The sequence below is a fragment of the Trachemys scripta genome, chromosome 11 (genome assembly GCF_013100865.1).
Source record: "Trachemys scripta elegans isolate TJP31775 chromosome 11, CAS_Tse_1.0, whole genome shotgun sequence".
Classification (NCBI taxonomy): Eukaryota; Metazoa; Chordata; order Testudines; family Emydidae; genus Trachemys; species Trachemys scripta.
In genome coordinates, this window is record NC_048308.1 from 40701774 (window position 1) to 40720126 (window position 18353).

The window sequence follows — 18353 nt, forward strand, 5'->3', positions numbered from 1 at the left end:
GTCATGTTTTCTCAAAGAAATATATTTCTCATGGACTGCTTTATGAGCTCTTGGGGCAGAAAAAATCAGAACAAAGACAGTATTTCACTCCTTGGCTGGCAGGCAGCTGTTAAAGGTATTTACTGCTCTACTGCAGTGCGGCAGTGAATGCTGCTGGCAGTGTTAGAGGGAAAAAACCTGGAAGTTAAAGGAAAAGATGAAGCACAGTAAACATTTCAACCATTCAGCTCAGTACAGCTTATACTAAGAGCCCACCAAAGTAGATACGATACAACAAGAATATATTTCATTGATGTACTTTGTCAATTTTGCTTGTTAAAGGAAGGAATCTCAAATCTCTAATTCTAAAAGGGGAAATAACAAAATAATAAAAGCGTCATACATGCTCCAAGAAACATGTGACTTCGAGTGTCTGAACTTAGTTTGCCAATCAGAGGGAACCGGTGATTATATCAACTCCCATGAAAAATGGTTTCAAGTGCTTGCAAAGGTGAAGGTGGGAAGAGGAACAATTTATTTTGGTATGTTTTAATGAAAAGGGAAACTACGCAATGTATGCACTCTTACCCGTTTCATTACTAGGAAAGATGTTATTTTTATCTAGTTCTCTCTCTGTGTGTGTATACATACGTGCATTCGGATAATAGGTATTTATAATGTATGCGTAGAGATAGCTAGATAGATAGATAGACCCATCTACACTATAGGCAGGTATTGTCTAATATTTTTTTAAAAATTGAAAAATGAACCCAAACACGTTGAAAACAAATTGGAAAAAAAGCCCAATGCGCTTTTGATTCTATATTTGCGAATGTTGGATATTATTTTATTTTCGCTGTTTTCAAAAGCCAACCATTATACCTGACATTGGATCAGAGAGTGCAATCACCTTTAAAGCAGCATCCCCCACTGCCTGCAATGGGGAGTTCTCCTTCAGAAAATGTGCCCCAGAGTTTACTCCTTTGTCAGGAAAGACACAGGTTTATTTTTAACATCAATTATTTGTTATTTTCCGTTGTATCCTTTTTTCTCCTGTTGGTATTTTATTAGGCCAGAAATCAATAGAAATACTCGAAAAGTAAGGTGCCACTCAAAGTGAGTAAATTGGCAGTTTGCCCCTAAGTATAAGGAAGATATTTTTTTGGGAAGAAGATGAAAATATTCCTTCCAGATGTTTGATATCTTTTGTCTTTCAAAACTATACAATCATATTCTGCCTTTTGCATCTGCTTTCTCAGTTTATGTGTCGAAAATAAACTATAATTCCGATGAGTGTTGACATGCATAGGCATTGGGACCTCAGAAAACAAGGGCAAGAACCCGTTCCTGCGGGTTATGTGATCCCTGGACTCTTGCTTATCACTTCGTTTGGATTCAGCATATAGCAAAATCAAAGAGGAGGAGAGGTAGTATCCCTTGATTTATGTGGTAATGTTGTAAACTATTTGGAGAGTTGATATTTTTATGTGTTTATCTGTGTACTGCGAATTAACTCATCAGACTTTATCTAGGCTACGTCAAAAAGGCCAAGTTTTCAGAAAACATTTCCCCGACAGACCCTCTCCTTCTCCCCCGGTCCCCCTCTTCCCGATCATTCAAAGCTGTCTCACTGGGGTGGGAACCTGTCCCTGAGAAACCAGGAGGCCTTTCTCCCTGGGTGTGCATAACCATTTTGTTTTCCGGCCTCTCGTCCAGGAGAAGGCGCTGTAGGACAAGCCTCACAGTTTTCTGTCTTTAAGAATTGCCCTTAGCTTAGCCAGAGAGTAAAACTACTGCCGTTCCGCAATCACAGGGGAGAGCCCCTTCTACATGATCTTCCACCGTGCCTGAGCAGCACAGCAGCAATGCCAAGGGCACAGTACACTCATGTACGTGCTCACCCAGGCTTTCATCTGGCAATCAGCAGAAACAGCCATCAAGATACAATCCCTGATGACTATTTACTGTCGGGAAATACTCCTGTGCGTTTTTCCCTTCTTTTGACCCTACCAGGGTATCATCCAGGGTGCGACGCAAACTTTTTACAAATGGGGAAAACTGTTTCCTTTATCACATCCGTTTTGTCCCCCTCAATCCGGTACTGCAGTGGGTTGGTAGGACCACTGTGATTAACGCTGAGATAGTCACTGGTGTAATGAAGTTGTACTGATCATCATCAACTGAGTCATTAAACTCTTGATGCTGACCCTTCTAGCTACACTCAGCCTCCTCCCTTCCCACCCTCCAACATACACCTCAACAGGGGGCCCAATTCCCTGAGTCAAATCTACCTAACGGATATGAGAAGAGCACTACACCTCCCCATACAAAGAACGATTCACTGTCTCCCTAGCACTGCCCAGTCTGCCGCAGGCCACTGACATTTAAAACACTACCAGCTTCCACTGTCATCACGTGCAGTCCTCATTTATGAGGGTGTATAGGCAGCCTTTTTGTACTATGATTCACCAGTGCTCACTATTAGCTGCTCTCCAGTGTCATCAGCCCGGTCTTTGATGTTGTTCAGTCACCGTTTCCTTTGCTCTCCTTTTGATCTCCGCTGCAGCACCCCCTACTGCATTTCCCCTTCAGACTTTGCGGTAGTATCCCCACTTATCTGTCTACTCTCCGCTCTCTGATAGTGGGTGGTAAAAGCACATTCACCCACAAATCTTCCTGTCTCTTTCTCAGGTGCATCCTTCAGGGTTCAACTTTCACCGTCATGCCCCAAGTATTTGTACCAGCCCGACCTTCCTGGTCACTTAGCGCCCTCCCTTCTTTCCTCAGTGCCCTTCAATGGTATAAGTACAGTACATGGTGAGCCTAGCCTCCTACAGCAGCTCTCACACCCTGTGGACTCCATGTAGTACTCCACCGCATCTTCACTCCGAACCCTTACACCGGTTGGGATGCTCTGACAGAGTCCGCGTGTTTGTCTTTTTGATCTTCCTACTCAACCCACTTTCCAGGCACGCTGGCACTGTTCGCTTTACAGGCTTTCTGCTGGGGACGAGGCCCTCGAGTTTCAAAGGCATTCACTGAAAGCCCTCACCTCTACAGTCAAGAGCAGTAACCATTCCTATGTCTGGATAAATGTTGATAAAATAATGTAACCTAATTTATTGGCCATCATAAAGATCGCACAAAGCTGAAAGCGTTGACGCAGGTGATATAGTACGTCACAGTTGCTGCTTGCATTTAGATTGTAAATTCCTCGAGGCAGGATCCTTGTCTGTATGTCCACCCAGTACCATAAACGCCAGTCGCACTCTATACACATAATAACAATAATCCCACTCCTTTATCGTTACTATTTCCAGTGAAAACTGATTATTATTGGATTACTTTACTCCCTATCTCTGTTCCATTTTAAGATCAGCAACATCAGTACCTGAAAGCAGGTACTATTCGGAATCCTCAAAAATCTATTTTCTCATTAGAACAACAAAATCTGTCTTCCGTATTCACTGACCAGAGCTTTAAAGACACACCAGCATTTCATAATGAGTTCGGCAGGAAGAACACCATATTTCCCTGTTTAAAATCTGTGGACTGGAGCTACACAGCAGCAGGCAAAGTATCTCCATACCCCAATTAGTAAGATTTATATCCCAATTTACTCTCTGTAGAACTTCTCTGTGTGCTCCACCTCCCATCCCCAGTGTCTCCTCGCTCCCAATATTTCTGGATCTTCTATGCATCTTTCAGGATAGTTGAATACCTTGATTGTATCCATCCCTAAAATAGTTGCTTCCATTCTGATTTCTTCAGTGCTAAGGCTAAATAAGGTGTGTCTTCCAGCCTTTGCACGTGCATTCTGTCTGCTACACCTTTTTAGCTGCTTAATAGTCGTGTCTTGCTTTGAACTGCACATTTTTTCAATGTTATAATATTGCACTGAGAACCGTGCCATGTTTTCTTCCTGATGGTGTTCTTTGCCACCTTAGTGAACACACACTTCCTCTCCCACAGCTCATTTGGTCTTTTTTCCTCTCTTTATAGTGCCAAATTCCACTTTATAAATTTCTCTTATATTGTCCAGGTTATTGCAAAAGGAGCTAAAGTGATTGTCCATGCAGTTTAAGAAAATCTTACACTGTTAATTTATTACACTGATCTGAGTTGACTCATGATCTTAATCTGCCAGATTTTAATAATGTTTCCTCTCTTTTCTGTACCACAATGATCTCAGTTATCTGGCCAGCTTCAAACGCATTTTACCCTGTTGTATGAAGAAAATTTGTCCTCTACAATATGATTCCCAGACTCCATGAATTGGTGCCTTCATTTTTTGACCTGCCTAAACAATGACGGTTCCCCATTAGATTCTGATCTACAACCACTTCCTTCGCCCTTGCAATGAAACTATTTGTGATTAACTCACTTTTACCTTAGCTGTCACTTAATAATTACCTGTAGGACTTCCATGTAATTAGCTTTGGATGCTTCAGTTGGTCCGCACTTTTGACTCTTTAGCTGCTGTGCTTTAGAAGGAAGACTGAAATAGAATCATAGAATCATAGAATATCAGGGTTGGAAGGGACCTCAGGAGGTCATCTAGTCCAACCCCCTGCTCAAAGCAGGACCAATCTCCAATAAACGTGGCATTGACTGTATTATTTCAAATCATGTGCACAAGGCTCATAATGCTCTTTCAGAATGTGTACGTGTATACTCACAAGTACACTGATACAGCTCATTTAGGATGTGTGTGATAGTCCCTCACCATCAATTCATTACATTGCAGAAAGACCCATAATGTTACAGTGCCCAAGTTGTAGAAAGACCAGAACCTGCCTGTACATATCGGAATATTATGTAGGGATCTGCATTTGCTTTGCTCCTTACAGTTAGCTTTCTGCAATCCCATAGCTGGCTCGATTCTCTATTCCCCACGCACCCACAAATCCACTTGCAGTCATTGGGTTCGTTAGCTGGACAGGTGATGTAGGTTCTGGCCTATTCTCAGCTAGAAGGTCTTTCTCCGGGACTTTGTCCAATTCCATTCTATCGGTCTGTCATTCTGAAGGCTGTTGTTCACACGGTACGATAGTACCCAAATGAAGATTTGGAAGAAATAGCCTGTGAGGGATATATTTTCTATATGGTAAGCGAGGATTTAACCCTTCCTGTCCTTTACATGTTAAAACGATGTCCATAGCTAAAATCTCACACACTGTACTGGCTAAGAGTTTATTCTGAACTCCCATTGGTCCATAGCTTTCTTGGAGTAAGATTATATGGTAGTTCCTCTATAGTTCGTCATATCCTTGAAAGTGTGAATATAGCAAACCACCCAGAAGGCTTCTTCAGTCCAAACACAGATAGAATCTGGAATCGGAGGCAGTACAGAGCATAAAAAGAAACAAACTATTTCACAGAATTGTCCTATTTATGAATACACGAAAACGTTATCTTTGAATCAAAGTTTTTGCGAGGCAAAAGGAAAACACCAGAGTGCAAAATAACCAGGTGTCAGAGAAAGGAAGCAAGAAAGGAACATTATTATAATAAAAAAATCAGGACTCCTCATACTCTCTACCTAGTGAAAGACAAATTGTTAAATCATGATTATAGAAACAGAGAGACTATTGGGGAAGTTAAGATGTAAATAAGTCTTTATTAGGCAGATTGGCACCAGCTTTCGCCTATAGACTATTGGGTTTCCTGACAATAACATATACTTAATCATTCGTGTTAGACATTATTCTACCATCTTGAATCTATAGCTGAATGATTTTTAATAATGTATGTGCTATTCGGGGAGAGAGGAGCTCCCTTCTCCATTCAAACACTTTTAGGTCTGTTGCCTGTTTCTTTTCAGATCTAGACTTTACTAAAGAGAAGGCTTCAAGCCTCTGTCATGAATCAGCAAACCTCTCCTTTTCACCAACGCTGCTGTACTTACTACTGACGTTCTAATCTGAAAAGGACGCGGTAATATATTATTAATTGGTGCCCAGCTTCCCTTATGCAAAGGGAGGCTGGGAGACTGCTAGTGGCATTTGACTTCCTGTGCTTAGAAATCCTCATTTGCTCACTCACACCCTGATCCCTTCACACCAGAGCTGTTTTATTGTTTTATAGCCCTCCTTACTGCTTCAGTTATCAAAGATTTCATTGTGGCAGGCTTCGCGATTTCTCACTTGAGAAAGCCCCAGTGCCTTGCTGTTTTAAGCAGTTTGGTCACTTGCGAACACCTTTCAGACAAACATTTCCTAGAAGCTTCATGCATGTGCTGGGAGACTTCAGCCTTCTGGCACCAATCCACAGAGAAGCAGTTTAACAGATTAATCAGTCAAAACCATTTTCCATGGGCGCTTGACCAAAATGCCATAAACTTCCGGTTAAAGGGGGTGGGGGAGAATCACCTAAATGAACTACGTCTCTTTTCTCCTTACGATTTGCTTCCCCGTCCCTACGCGCTACATACATATTCAAATAAAGGTTTGAATTGGTACTCACAGAGAAATGCACAAGCTCCTTCTCCCAAAAGCAATTTTGGAGAGCTAACTCCACTTTTAAGTCGTATTCCTTGCAATATACTATTTTAAAGACCGTCATATTGATACAGCTATGACCTTCCGTGCAGCCTTGATATTTTGAACTATTTACATTTTATGGAACAGTTTCAGCGAACCTTTATTTAGTGAATAAAAGTTTAAAGCTGAAGGTTATTTATGGTTCCATAGAGATAGGCCCTGAGTGGCTATTTAGAGGCACGTGATTCCAATAAACTTTGTTTTATGGCTTGAGAGTTGACAAGCCAAAATATAATTCCCACCATAAATTAGTTTAAGAGCACACAAGTGCAGATGCTCCAGTTCCTGGAAGCAGTAATAGGGTAAGTGTTAGCAAGGAACATTCAGCTTGAATCCGAACATCGAGACATTTCTTCTTTCAGGTCCCCCACTTCCACTGGAAAAGCACACAGTAAGTCCGTTATTACTCTTCATACAACCATATACGTGATCGAGAGGCTCCGCTGTTTTTGTGCCTCCTGAAACTAGCCCTGATATTATAAGGATTGAATCAGATTTACTGTAACCATGAACGGGTACAGCTCCGGTACTTAGGATGAGGCAGAGAATAGAATTAGGTTGCCTTTCCATGTCTGAGATTTCTGATTATAATGTAGCATCTCACTCTGAAACTAACCCTGTTCTATCCCGGTAAGGTGTTTTTTTAGTGTTTAACTGCTGAGATTCCACTCTTATTGCAAGTGCTAGTTGTTATCCTAGAAGAAAACCGAGTAGCGTAGAAAAAAAAAAAGGCTTAGAAAGCTATGAACTATTATTACCTATTCAATTGCTTTGTATGTTAATAGAACAATTCTGTAAGATGGGGTAATGGATGATGCAAAATAGTTGTTAATAAAACCAGATTGACATTTTCTCTTTAAGCATCTATGTTTTAATGAGCATCAGTCTGAATGCACGTAAATTTTGTTTTAAATTACTGTTTAACTCTATTTAATTAAAAAAAAAAGAAAGGTGAAGGTAAATCCTACTAAAATATACCCTCTGGTAATGCAGACAAAGACACCTTGGTTAATGTTTGGATAATTACTGGCTGTCTTAAAGGGTATTGGAGTAACTCCTGCCATATTGAAATAGAATTATAGTTCTTTCTAGACTCAGAATGGATATGATGTTTTCGTGACGTATTGCTACACGTTATAGGTTATGAGTGATCAAAGGTGGATCTGAATACCTAATTTAGATGTGAGTGAATTACAAAAGAAAAAAGGCCTTTGTTATTCTTTTTTCCAATGGTGAAAGTAGACGGTTTTCCTCCCCTTTTCCCCTTCTCTGAAATAAAACGTATACAATAGGAACAGTAAATGAACAGTGAAAGTGAAACTAGCACACTTCAGCCATTGGAGAAAGATGTGCTCCTAAAAATCTGGTTGAATATTATTCTTAGTTCGAAATGGAATTCCTTTCTACTATCCTGTTCTCAGAATTTGCCATAACTTTTTCTGCCTATTTACATGTCATATGTTTCCATAAATGTTGTAAAGAAATATTATTAATCAATTAAATATAACAATAACAAACGTTTTTATTGCAACAGGTTCGACACAATGGACAGACGTCTACAGTAAGTAACTCCTAATTTCTTACAAAATTAGCACTGAGTGAAAACACTGATTCTTTTCCTTAGACTGGAAAAATCAGAGAAGAGATGCCATTTTTGTACGTGACTACACAGTTGTTTTATTTGTATATAAAGATTCTTGGGCTTCAATTTATTTAAGCCTGTCCTCGTGCATGTTTATAATCACATATAATATTAAAAGTTGTTGATGTAGAGTTTCTTTAGAGATAATTACAGTGCAACACAGGTGCTAGGTGACATATTATGCTGCTCTTAAGTAGCATAAACTAATTAGCAGTAATACCATTTTAACGTGCTAGAGCTATACAGCGCCTCCCTGCGCAAATACTGAATTTATCATGTTATACCAATAAGCTTGGCTACTCCTCCTCTTTTTCCAGAAAGGATTCAAAATACAGTTGCCTTTGTTATCTAATTTTAAACTAGTTTGGAATGGCATAATGAATAAATGGCATAATGGCATTTGTATGTTGTTAGCATTAGTAAGCTGAGTTGTTTGCCTAGTGATGTAATTATATTATTCTAAATAGTATCACTGATCCTCTGATTCAATTAAGTCTTTTTGAGCTAGTGAAAATATGACATTTATTTAAATGATATGAGGAAGTGGAATAGAACTAATATTTGAGTTCAGTGGAGGAACGTCAAACGTTACTGATTTTCCAATCTTTGATCATTCAAAATGAAATGAAACACAAGAGAATATTGGGGGGAGGGAAGTCTGTGACGAAGACAACAACTAAATATAAAGTAGAAAACGCTTGTTTTTGACGCTGTATGACTGAAATAATGGCAAAGATCTTAGTTAAATGCATTTTAACTTCATGCTTCAGAGGAACATTGACTTGTTTTTCTAAGTGAAAAATAAAATCTAAGATTCCTGAGGATTCATTAAACCTAAATTTCCTACCATTTCTGCAAAGCATGAACTGAATGTGGTAATGTGCAGGAGTGGAACTGTACTTATTTATATTTTTCTCTGCTTCCTTTTCACACAATCTAACCAACAATCTCTTTTACTTCTTAATACCAGGCTGATCGTTCTGATATTGATTTTACTTAGCAATATTATTTTTCGAATCCTCTCTGACTAAACTAAACAATTGCCTCTGCTGTAGGTTTTTAATTCCCTTCCATAGGTAACTTCTCTTATATAGCTCAGCACGGAATTGCATGAATGCTCTTGCTATATAATTCTGTGGCCGACCCTAATCTATGGATTACTTTCTTTATACAAACCTACATTTAGCATACTGATTATGAACCAGAATACAAAAAGGCTGATAGATCAAAAGCATTTGTATGGGCAGTTGAACAGGAGGTGAATATTTAACGCTTTTGTTCATCAATAACTCTTTGGCTTTGACCTGTCTGAGCAAGTCGTGCAATAAGGTGAAACGCAGGTCACAGCGTCTAACAAATATGAAAATGGGCACTATTTAACAGAATATGGAAGTGATTCTTCCAACGCTATCGATCCCTTCTGTTCAACACTATACATGTTTTTCGAAAACCAAAACTTTCTGCTGAGCTGTGAACCAGATTTTGTAGCGTTGGCTTGTTGAGCAGATTGAACTGTTCAGCGTTCCATAGTTAAGCACTATTAATAAAAAGAGCAAGCAAAGGGGCTATATTAAAATATTTAGATGCAAATATCAGCAATCCAGAACAGTTAATTTTGCTCACAAAATCGGTTGGGGTTGCACTTGCTATAATTAGCACCGCCATAATTAGAAAGTTGATGTTAAAAAATATCTTCCCCAAACACATCAAAAGTAGATGTTAAATGTAGCATCAAAGCAAACCTTACTTTGATAAACGTAATACCCCGAAATATGAACGCACACTCTTGTTTGTCCTGATTTTCCTTGTATTAAATAGTCGAAGGAGGAGAGGTTGACCACAGGACAGCACTGAGGGGCTGGGTCAGACACAATTCATGAACTTTTGTACTCCTGTGTGCTGCTGTCCACAACGTAAAAATAATGAAACTTTGTGATATGTTTGTAAATGATTTAGAATGACCTCTCGCCCTGTCCTTCACCATAAACGCTACCGCACGGAAAACCTGAAGAGTGTGTCTAAACTGAGAGTTTTGATGATAGGTTCACATTCCGCTAACAGGAATAATAGTTAGAGACAGCATAATGTGATGGAGATTAATTTGGGGACCATTTTAATAAAGTAAAAAACGTTATCATTTAAATCTCTTTCCACCAATTTCTCTCTCTCTATATATATGTGTGTGTGTGTGTGTTGCTTCCTTTTTTATTCCTATTTCGATTAAAATAAATCCTTTTGGAGAAAAAAGTGATCAAATTAGGTAAAATTTCTTTAGATCCATAGCGTAAATGTATAATTCCTCTTCATTTTTAATTTTTATTTTTAAAATAGTTTAATTTGATTAGTAACATCCATTGGCTTTAGTGGAAATTTAAATGACAGAGCATCTAAAGTAATAACCAGATCTCACTGATCATTTGTAATAATGTTAGTAGAAATTTGTGGCTACAAATTCTTGCAAAGTTATAAAGATCCATTTCATCAATAATAACATATCTGAATATTTTTTGAAATCACACCCTTCATCAAATCCATATTTCAGAACTTTATCACAACAGAATAGTTTGCATTCCTCAGAAGACAGTAAGGAATAAGAAAATTGCAATAATCCTGACTATTATATTGTAGATGAAAACAGAATGTTATTACGTTGTCTATATATACCCTGTAGAACCGAATTTGTGTGGTATTCACATAGTCACAGATTCGATTCTAGGGGAATATATGGTCGATGCAAAAACTTCACCTTTCTGCAAATGGTTAGAAGTTTAAATATTGAAGGTATCAAAAGACATGTGCATGCTGAATACTGGGGAATTCTAAAAGTTTTGCTGCCTCTATCATATTTACTACTCAGTAGAACAATGCTTAATATCTATTTGTGTTGTTCATAGTAACTATTACTAATAGTCTGTTAATTTAAAACGTTCAACACAAATTTTCTGAAAACTACCAATTAAGTAATGAATCTTTTAAAAGACACTTAAAAAGTTAGTTTGATATGCCAGATGTTAGCAAAATTTTCATATCAAGTATACAAATTTCTTCCAAATATTTATGACGATAACACCAGCAGGATTCGAAACACTGAAAGGTATTTACTTGTATCCCAAGAACGCTATTGATGAATGAAGACTGCCTTTATCTAATTACATCTGTGAATTTTGTACATGAAGTTAAATGCCATCTCCAGTTCAATTCAGTGGATTTTAGTGATTAAAAATGAATGTTTCCTTGTTATCTGCGTGATTTTTTTAATATTGAGACTTGCAAAGTGAAGTAGAAGTTACTGATTGCCTAATTTTATTCAACTGAACTAGATTCTGGTAACTTTTGGATGACCTCTGCAAGACAAAGACAGGACAGATCTATTGTACATCATATTACCCTCTTCTTTGATGTCTTTTCTTTTTCTTGTTTCCTTATCAATTTTCCTTCCTCTTAATGCTATTTTAGCTTCTCGGTCTTTATTTCTTTCGATATTTTGTCTGACAAATGTAACAAACCATGTTTGAAATTATTGCTGGTGAATTAGACTAAAGGGCATCAAAGGTTAGAAAAGTCAATTCACACAAAAAGCTTGATTTACCTGAGGGTCAATGAAGCGGTCATCGTTTGATGAATATTCTTAACATATTAATATCTGCTTTTGAAAATAAACTATATTGAATTTTGATCACTTGATTACACGTATATTATTTAGTTAAATTGGTGGAAATTATGAGATGCACACAAATCCGGTGATAAACTCCCTGCCTCCCCATTGGCTGAGCCAGTCACATGGATGCCTAACTTTATTCAGTTGACAGCAAGTAGGAGGGCTCTATGGAAGGAGAAAAAAAGACAACACGAGAAAAATTAGTATTTTCTACCTTCAGAAATTAATGGCCATGAGTTCGTATATGGTGAACTCTAAGTATGTGGATCCTAAATTTCCTCCTTGCGAGGAATATTTACAGAATAACTACTTAGCTGAGCAGGGCTCCGACTATTACAGTGCATCGCAAGGCTCTGATTTTCAGCATCAGGGAATCTATCCACGGTCAAACTACAGCGAGCAGCCCTTTAGCTGTACCAATGTCCAAGACTCTGCAGTGCAGCCGCGGGGTCATGGACAGGAGCAATCCGGCCCACCGAGCCACTTCCCCGGTCAAGCAGAGCATTGTCTGCCGCCTCCAATATCCAACTCACGCGCCTGCAGCCAGCAGCAAAACCTCAAAACCCCAAACGGGTCAGCAATTAAACAGCCAGCAGTAGTTTATCCCTGGATGAAGAAAGTCCATGTTAACTCGGGTAAGGATTATCTTCTTACTTTGCTCTTCTACCCTGATTAAGCTAATCCGGTTAGATGTTTGCTAAAGTCCTTCCAAGACTAGTAAGAGATGAGGTTTTTAAACTGAGGTAGCCAATTACACTCGTCATAAATTTTTATTGCAGAGGAAATAGGCCGTTGGCCATGTGGCTCTTTTCTGTGGAGGAGAAAACTCCATTTTAGGAGCATGGTACAGATTTCTCTCTCTATATAAAGAAGGAAGAAACATGCACGTCTGTTGTAAGGAAATGTGATCAGACATAACAACCATCTGGTAGCCTGTAAGGTTTGTTTTATGAAGTGTAACTAGAAAGCCAAGATTAGATTGTTAAAGTTATACGTATTTTTTTCTCAGTGAATCCCAATTACACCGGAGGGGAACCTAAACGCTCCAGAACAGCCTACACAAGGCAGCAAGTCCTAGAACTGGAAAAAGAATTTCATTTTAACAGGTATCTGACTAGGCGTCGTCGTATTGAAATAGCCCACACTTTGTGTCTCTCTGAACGCCAGATCAAGATCTGGTTTCAGAACAGAAGAATGAAGTGGAAAAAAGATCACAAACTGCCCAACACTAAGGGTAGGTCTTCTTCATCTGGTTCAAACCAACATTTACAGACTGTTTCCAAGGACCATCAGACTGAATTGACAACTTTATAGAAGAGGTGAAATTTTCCATTTCATCCTTTGATTCGGAACAGTACTGTACATAACTGACATTATCAAAGCAGAGCCTGCATGTAGCAGCTAAAGACTCAAGAGGGTCATCTTGCTTTAAGGTGCTGTTGTACAAAGGAGACAAAATGACAATACTTTGGACTTTATTTGAATTACCTACATTAGCACAACCTAAAAACTCTTCTTACAGGTAGTGGGAGTGGGAAAATATTACGTGAGATCTTCGGTCCATGAAAAATTAATAAATCATTGAAAATGAAACTATGTTCAGTTTTGAATTTTAAAGTTGAGATTTGATGCTTTATTCCGGTATTTTGTTTTTGTTGCCTTTTCTGCTCCATACAATTTCGGGATTATGCATTTGGGCAAATTCAGGACAGAAATCTATGGCTTAGTTTTTTATTTAAACTAGGGAGACTAGTATTTGTGAACTTTTTGTGCTGCTTTACATTTCATGGTGTGATGAAAACACTTGCTCATTACCATAACACCTCAGAACAAATGCGTAGAAGTGCAGTGAAAACGGGTTATTTTTTTCTGCTTATGTTAGCGTATTTATTTATTGTTAATTAGAAAGAGTAAAAAGAAAAAGAAAAATAGTCAAACCAAAAATACTAAAGAGGAGAGGTGAAATCCAGTATTCCTTCTTTTCTGTATCCATATGCATAATGATCAGTTAACCTGAACATACAGAACTTTTCTGTCTCTTTTTCTGATTTCCTTTTCTGTATATATGAAAGCGTTCCTAAATCTTAAAAATGTATCATCAAGAAGTTACATTCTTTATATTGTATTTTAAATGTCTGCTTTATTCGGCGCTATACTTTAAAGCAGAGTTTCCTAATTTAAGAAAAACAAACAAACAGAAAGCTGTAAAAAAAAAAATAAACATCCAGAGTGAAAATCAAAGCGATTTGTGGCATTATTTAAGCCATTCTGTCTTCATAATAGATGACATACTCTTTGTTTCATGTCCTATTTTTAATTAAAGTATTGTTTTTAAGAGGGATGAGAAATATGATTTGGGGAGGGCTGTTCGTTTTTAAGAAGAAAAATGAGCTTGGATTGAACGCTTAGAAATGAAAGAAAGTTAATTTTAGGGGGAAATGTAATGTTTTTATAATAGCTGAACAAGTCTAATGTACTTTGATTTGTTCGGGGATGCACCATTGAAAAGTTTTTTGGGAACGAGCCTTTCTTATTTCTTCGCTAAAATGCTAATAAACCGAGCAAAATCAACTTGCCCTCTTAACTTACACCTTAATGTAGACAGATTTAAAGATCAGTCCTTTATTTGCACACTGAAAACAGTCACGAGAATATACCAGTGCACCAGCTATTTTAACTAGACATTGCTTCTATTTTTAACCTAAATTCTTACTTCTATACAAAGAAATACAAGATAACAATATCTGAGTTATGTGGAAAGTTCAAAAGCGTATACTAGTTGGACTAGGTTGACAATAAACTAGTATCTGGACATTTTACTTGAGAAAACACTAGGAAAAATGATTTAATATAGGTTAGAAATAAAAAGGCAAGAGCTTCAAAATAATTTAATTGGCAAAATTAACTGTGATCAGGGATTAATTTCTGCCCTTTACTCATTCTTAGAATTCAGTAAAGTGTCTTATAAGCCTTGGTCTTTTGTATTAGAGCCTGAAGACAATTCTTTGTTCTTCCTTAGGGTTAGCCTAGTTCTCAGACTTGCACATGGCCATACTTGAATCTCCACGTCGTGATATTAAAGATGGATATTCCTGCATTATTCTCATCATTGTTTCTAATACAAAAAGCACAGAGTTCATACATAGTAAAGACGTCTTTTTTCTGAAGCTTTCACGTTGAGAAGCTGAAAAGGTATTTTACTGAAGTTCGGCTAAATTGCAGAAACAGGTTCATCCAGAGGACAAATTTTCTATCCGATTAGCTGTATTTCAGCCGGGAAGAGTGACCTCTAAACCCTTAACCTTTTGGACCCTAACTACTCTTCCTTTTTTCTAACATGGAGAGCAGTTAGAACCAGCATTTGGGAAGGGCTTTCCTCAGACAAGTTTCGAAGTTGTTGAAAGCAATTCTTTTAAAAATCAACGTTAACTCTACACAGTCGTCACAAACCATATATTTTCTGTCAAAATTAATCTGAAAAAGAAGCTCTGGTTAGTCTGATTTACGATAAATCCCGCTATTGTTTACCTAGTGTCTGTGCTGAGCAAACTGTGAACCATGCAGACATGTTATTTTGGGGAGGAAGCCCACAGCTTTGGCTTCCTTTGTGTAATATTCTTTAAAGTAACTTGCTCAGAGAAACAAATCCTTGATTTGTATGTGTTAGGTTGAGATGGATACCTAAAGTGAAAGGGCTAAATTCTGCTCTCAGGTGCAACCTCTCTCTGCTCCCCCGTTGAAATCTACTGAAGTAACTGAAAAGTAAAACAAGGATATATCTGAGAGTAGAAGTTGGCCCATTGTCTTTTGAAATGTTAATATCTTCTGGACGAATGTTTGGTTCAGACACAGCTCTTAAAATCCTATTTACCAGTCCAGTTTGAGCAGGAGTTTAAGTTTACTTGGTTACAATCACATGAATAAACTCTGAAAATACTTGAATTGAGGCACCAGCGTACCAAAATATATTATTTATATTTCTGCCAGTGCTCAGAAGGTTCAGGGATGTACATTTCTGTGTAAGGATGACTACAAACACTAATTTGCTGTTATCCCCCATTTTACTCCACAGGAAAGGCAGAAGTGTTTTTAACTCTCCTGAGAGGTTACGTTATATAGCTTAAGAAGTAAAGATGTTTCTTTTTGCTTATCACGGATACAATGTTGTATAGTCTTTTGTTATAAGATTGCATTGTCCAAAAATACTATGATATCTGTCAGCGTGTGATGCTTTTTATAGGCTTTATCAATGTTTTGCTGCCATTCATTAAAGTATTATTTATACGAGCTGTCTCCTGTAGTTTTGATGTAAGTCCTCCATATATATTTGAAATAAAAAAAGGTGTAGAGAAAAACATTCTGTTTTGTACCTTGACCAAATTGTCCTTATCATATGAATCTCCATTCTCTAATTATGCAGGCCCTTCCCTGCATAATATTGTAAAAACATGGAAGCTTATCTATAATCCCGAAGTATTATATCCAACTGTCCCTTTGAACAGTTTTTCTAACAACATTGACTAGAATGGTGTGACTTTGGGACAAACTGAAGTTTGTATTTACATTCAGGCCGCAGTTAAAGTGCCCATCATCCATTTGTTAATGTTTTACATTTAACAAGCCACTCTTAAATGACTCACGGATGCATGCACGCTTGGTAAGTATTAAGAAACCACACCTGAAGTTACCTCGAACCCTATACAAGAGGTATGCACTTTAGGTGGGTGATGAAAGAAATTAATTTTAAATTAAAAATCAGAGTGAAATGGGGTAGTTTTTTTAAATTAGAAGCTGATCTCAATAAGACACAAATAAAAGAAAAATGTAGAATGTTGAACTTTCCTGTAGACCTGTAGCAGACTCCTCCTTTCTTTTTGATATAAGCACCTCAAACAACAACAACAAATTTCTTACTACAAGAGGTCGATTGCACTATTTTTAGCTCAGATATATGTCACATATGACTTATCTTTTCTTGAAGAGTGACCAAGGCATGAGTCCAAAAATAGATTATCCCTCTTCGAACGTGAAATGAACATAACGCCATAAATAAGGCTTGTGCCTTGAATACAATGGAATGCAGGGGGGAAGATGTGCGTACATGTGTGTTTTTAAGTACCCAGACATTAAGTTTAAATATTCAGGCACATTTTCTGATTATACTTTGACCGTCTTGTGTCTAATGGCTCCTCCTGTTACTACCAATACATCAATACAATTCTGTATATTATATCACCACTAGTCGTTAAGGTAAGAATGAGGAGCAAAGGCAGAGTCAATAGCAAACACCACTCACTGTACAGTACAGTAAATAGGGACCTTTCAATGCAGAGCCACAGAGCTTCCAACGGCCATATTTGTTATCCTTTTCCCCTGATTTTTGTAACCGTATAGACCAAAACGGTCTTGCTAGGAACAGTCATAACAGGCAGAATTCAAAGTGCAAGGAAGATGATAAGAATAGATTTCTACAAGTCCTGACCACGTGATTTGCGAAATAATTAATTCAGCACGTCCCTTAAGAAACACGGAGTCGTCATTAATCTGCCAAGCAAAGGACTCTATCAGACTTGAAAACTGAAGAGATCCCAAGAATATAATATACAAAGGGTGTAGGCTCTTTCCCTGCACACCTATATCTTTGGTAGCAGCCGAAAAAGAGAAGCTTGGTATGTAAACATTTTACTTTTTATTCCTTCATATTTAAATCCTTAATGAACTTAGCTGTCAAATGCTTGACAAATAGGACCCTTTGCTTCCTGATTTGGAACCATGCAATAGTCAGAAGTTGGTCTAGGCTTGTGTGGTGACCTTAGATTCAGAAAAAAAGATTTACACTTTATGAAAAATTATGATGTTGGGCAAAGGCTTCCTTTGTTTATGTGTGAGTGCGTGTATACGTTCTGCATAGAGGTAACAAGAAGGCAAAAGGAAAGGAAAGGGTTTACTTTAAGAGCTGTATGTGTGGTGAAATGGGAGAAGATTTACTGGTTGCTTATGTCTTACTGGGAACAATACTGGCTGTCAGGGCATCTGCTGCCCATTCTTAAAATGGTGAGAAAAGGCCCTGAACTTCTTTTCAAGCAAGGGTCGTAAATTTTTCTTTGCGTCATAATAGAAGGCTATAAAACTGAGTTGAAATTTTACCCAAGGCAGGTTTTAAGCAGCAGATAATGAATTCCGAGCTTGCTTCTCTCCCCTCCCCCGACATTACTGCTACGGTTACACAAAGGGAAGGGTTTATTTTTATTTTTATTTTTGTCGGGTAAATGCCCAGTTTTGACCTGGTCCTTTTCGGTTTCTATCTGAAATGATTAGCAGAGCATTCGTGTGTGTGTATGTGTGAGTGGCGCGGGGGCGGGGAGAGGATGTTGAAAACAGAAAAAAAAAGCTATGAAAACCCCCCAGTCTTTGGGTCATTTTGCGGGAGACACACACTCTTAGAACTTTGAACCAGTAGTCCACGCTGAAAGAAAATTGAGGGTTGCAGTTTTTATATACAAACCATGTTTCCCCATCCTATAAAACAGAG

At 37.9% G+C, this 18353-nt stretch overlaps 2 protein-coding genes across 6 annotated transcripts in view; both read left to right on the top strand.

The window, feature by feature from the left end:
• HOXD3 (homeobox D3) overlaps positions 1-18353 on the top strand; it is a 36708-nt gene that overhangs the window by 3170 nt on the left and 15185 nt on the right. For 2 of the 5 annotated variants that reach the window (XM_034785595.1, XM_034785599.1), the window contains exons 1-2: positions 5887-6912; positions 8056-8082. The exons of 1 other annotated variant lie outside the window; for it this stretch is intronic. The gene's annotated coding sequence lies outside the window, so the exon portion shown is untranslated. Of the gene's footprint in view, positions 1-5886; positions 6913-8055; positions 8083-18353 lie in introns of those variants that run through there. 2 more of the 5 variants (XM_034785597.1, XM_034785596.1) reach the window with 2 other exon arrangements.
• HOXD4 (homeobox D4) lies at positions 10360-18111 on the top strand. Its single transcript, XM_034785600.1, has 2 exons — positions 10360-12456; positions 12831-18111. The coding sequence occupies exons 1-2, from the start codon at positions 12048-12050 to the stop codon at positions 13133-13135; spliced, it is 714 nt and encodes a 237-aa protein (XP_034641491.1). The 5' UTR covers positions 10360-12047; the 3' UTR covers positions 13136-18111.